Source organism: Annulohypoxylon maeteangense (genome assembly GCF_022496945.1).
Source record: "Annulohypoxylon maeteangense strain CBS 123835 unplaced genomic scaffold GGS22scaffold_14, whole genome shotgun sequence".
Lineage (NCBI taxonomy): Eukaryota > Fungi > Ascomycota > Sordariomycetes > Xylariales > Hypoxylaceae > Annulohypoxylon > Annulohypoxylon maeteangense.
Window position 1 is genome coordinate 514,106 of NW_025953261.1, and position 2,030 is coordinate 516,135.

At 50.3% G+C, this 2,030-nt stretch overlaps 1 protein-coding gene across 1 annotated transcript; it reads right to left on the bottom strand.

Annotated features, from left to right (window-relative positions):
• Positions 1-537: 537 nt before the first annotated feature.
• Positions 538-1,744, bottom strand: GGS22DRAFT_41398 (uncharacterized protein). The gene is made up of 2 exons (XM_047967022.1): positions 1,262-1,744; positions 538-1,168 (listed from the first exon to the last, which is right to left on the bottom strand). Exons 1-2 carry the CDS (start codon positions 1,596-1,598, stop codon positions 621-623), a joined length of 885 nt encoding a protein of 294 aa, XP_047816649.1. The 5' UTR covers positions 1,599-1,744; the 3' UTR covers positions 538-620.
• Between the last annotated feature and the right edge of the window lie 286 nt (positions 1,745-2,030).

Consider the following 2,030-nt stretch of genomic DNA (forward strand, 5'->3'; position numbering starts at 1 on the left):
GTCATCCTTAAGGCAGGAGGTCGTGTAGGTATTCAACAACGTGGATTTGAAGATGTTGTCGTGGCTTTAATGAATTTACCCTCATAAAGATCGAGTTTTTGGTTTACTGGCTTTTACTGCGTTTTTTAGCTAATGCGATCTTGTTGTATAAGAGATAATATAAATCAACTTACATGTATTTGTAAAGAATTCCAACCTATCCTTAGTCTCTGTCCTTATCCGCTTGTACATTATGAATAGCTAAGCAGATAGGTAAATAGGTTAGAAAAAAGAGAAAATGGTGAAATATTCCATATTAAAAACATCCTCCCTAGAGGATGCATCATTAACACCGATGCCCGAGGTATCTAACAAGTTTCATAACAGCGTATTTCCAAGTTTTGAACTTCAACTATGCCAGCCCGTCCATCGCCCTTCATGCTCCGCTTTGTCTTTCTCAGTAGGTACCTCTTAGTAGTGTTCCATGCTTATAAACCCGCCACGCGGGTGATTCCCATCTTTCTCCCTTCCCATGCCATGCTATCCCATCACACAATGCATATGCCCAGCGCTCAAAATCCCTCTCCCTACCATGCAAACTCAACTCAACTCATCTCACACTTAGAACCCTCACTTAACCCCTAATAATGACTCCGATCCGCAAACGGATTCCCCGGCGCAGGGCTAACCTCGCGCTTAAACGGGCCCGCCGGCTCCTCGACCGGCGCAGCCGGCACCGGGGCCTCGTCAACCGCGAGCGCGGCGTTCGTCTTCGCGATAGCCGCAGCCTGTTTCTTCGCGCGCAGCTTGCGGTCGCGGCTCTTCTCGCTGCAGGCGAAGAACAGCAGGGTGCCGAAACCGCCGGCGAAACATATCGCCATGAAGATGGTGATGACGAGTTCCGCGGTGTCGAGGCTGTCTTTGCGAACCATGCAGATGTCGTTGCCGCTGCTGTCCGTTTGGCAGATGTTGGTGGAGGCGCAGACGGAGGTTGTGACGGTCGTTTCGATGCAGGCGAGCGTGGAGCCCGATGCGGTGCCGGTGGATTGTACGGGGCAGTAGGAGGATGTTGTTGTGGTTGCGGTGCTGCATTGTAGGCCGGTGGAGGTTGCTGTTGTGGCTGTTGTGGTGCCGGTTGATGCGGCGGTTGTGGTTGCGGCGGCTGCGGTTGTAGTGGTGTCTTGGGGAGCTATGTTTAGGTAGCTCTTGTTAGTTTCTTTTTCCGCACACGCTTTTCGTATACCTATTCATGTATTGGATTTGGTGGAGGGACATTTCTTACCTGGTAAAGCTTCCGGCGATCTCCGCCTTAGCTCGGCGACGGACTGTCCCTTGTCGCAGTTGTGAATGAGGAAAGCTGCTTCGATGCCCGATTCAGCGTTCGTGCATCCGGCGTTCCGGAAGCACCGCTCTAAGTCCCCGAGCTCGACGTATTCAGGCACGCGTTGAAAACAGTATTCCAAAAGGATCTTGTCACCGCAAGCAGCGGCTGCGGAAAACTTGCCGGCGCTAATGTGGATGCATGATGATCGATCTGCTACTGTAGCGCCGAGCGATGATCCCGGTAGAAGTAGGAGGGGTAGGAGAGTCGCTGGTAGAGATGACTTCGAGATACGCATTTTGAAGAGGGTTGATGTGAGGATTTAGAAATAAGATGATGGCGATAGGACGACGGAGGTAAGAATGGGATGATTTTCTTCTCCTTTCGGACTGAGCTGGGGACGAGACTCAGTTGAGAGCTTGATAGTGTAAGTTACCCGAACAGGCAAGTATCGTCGATATAGGGCAAAACGTTCAAACCGAGCTCTCTTGCTAAAGAATAACTCTTGGTAGATCGACGTTGACGATTCCGAAGTCGGCTGTTAGGGTTTTATGACTTTCAGCTGAGAGTAGACCCTATTCCGCTATTCCGATGTCTTGTCTTTCTCAGGTTTCAATCGTTTGGTATGGATGTAGATCACACAGACAGCAACACAGCAAAAAGCAAGTAGTCAAAGCCCCAATAGCACTTCGTGAAACCACGCAAAAGCCCTACGTACCGAAGCTGACGT

What these genes read in the sequence shown, in the direction of transcription:
- GGS22DRAFT_41398 (XM_047967022.1), bottom strand. Translation starts at nt 1,598, where the DNA reads ATGCGTATCTCGAAGTCATCTCTACCAGCGACTCTCCTACCCCTCCTA. An exon ending in ATCGCCGGAAGCTTTACCAG is followed by an intron (nt 1,169 to 1,261) that starts GTAAGAAATGTC and finishes ACCTAAACATAG; the next exon opens with CTCCCCAAGACACCACTACA.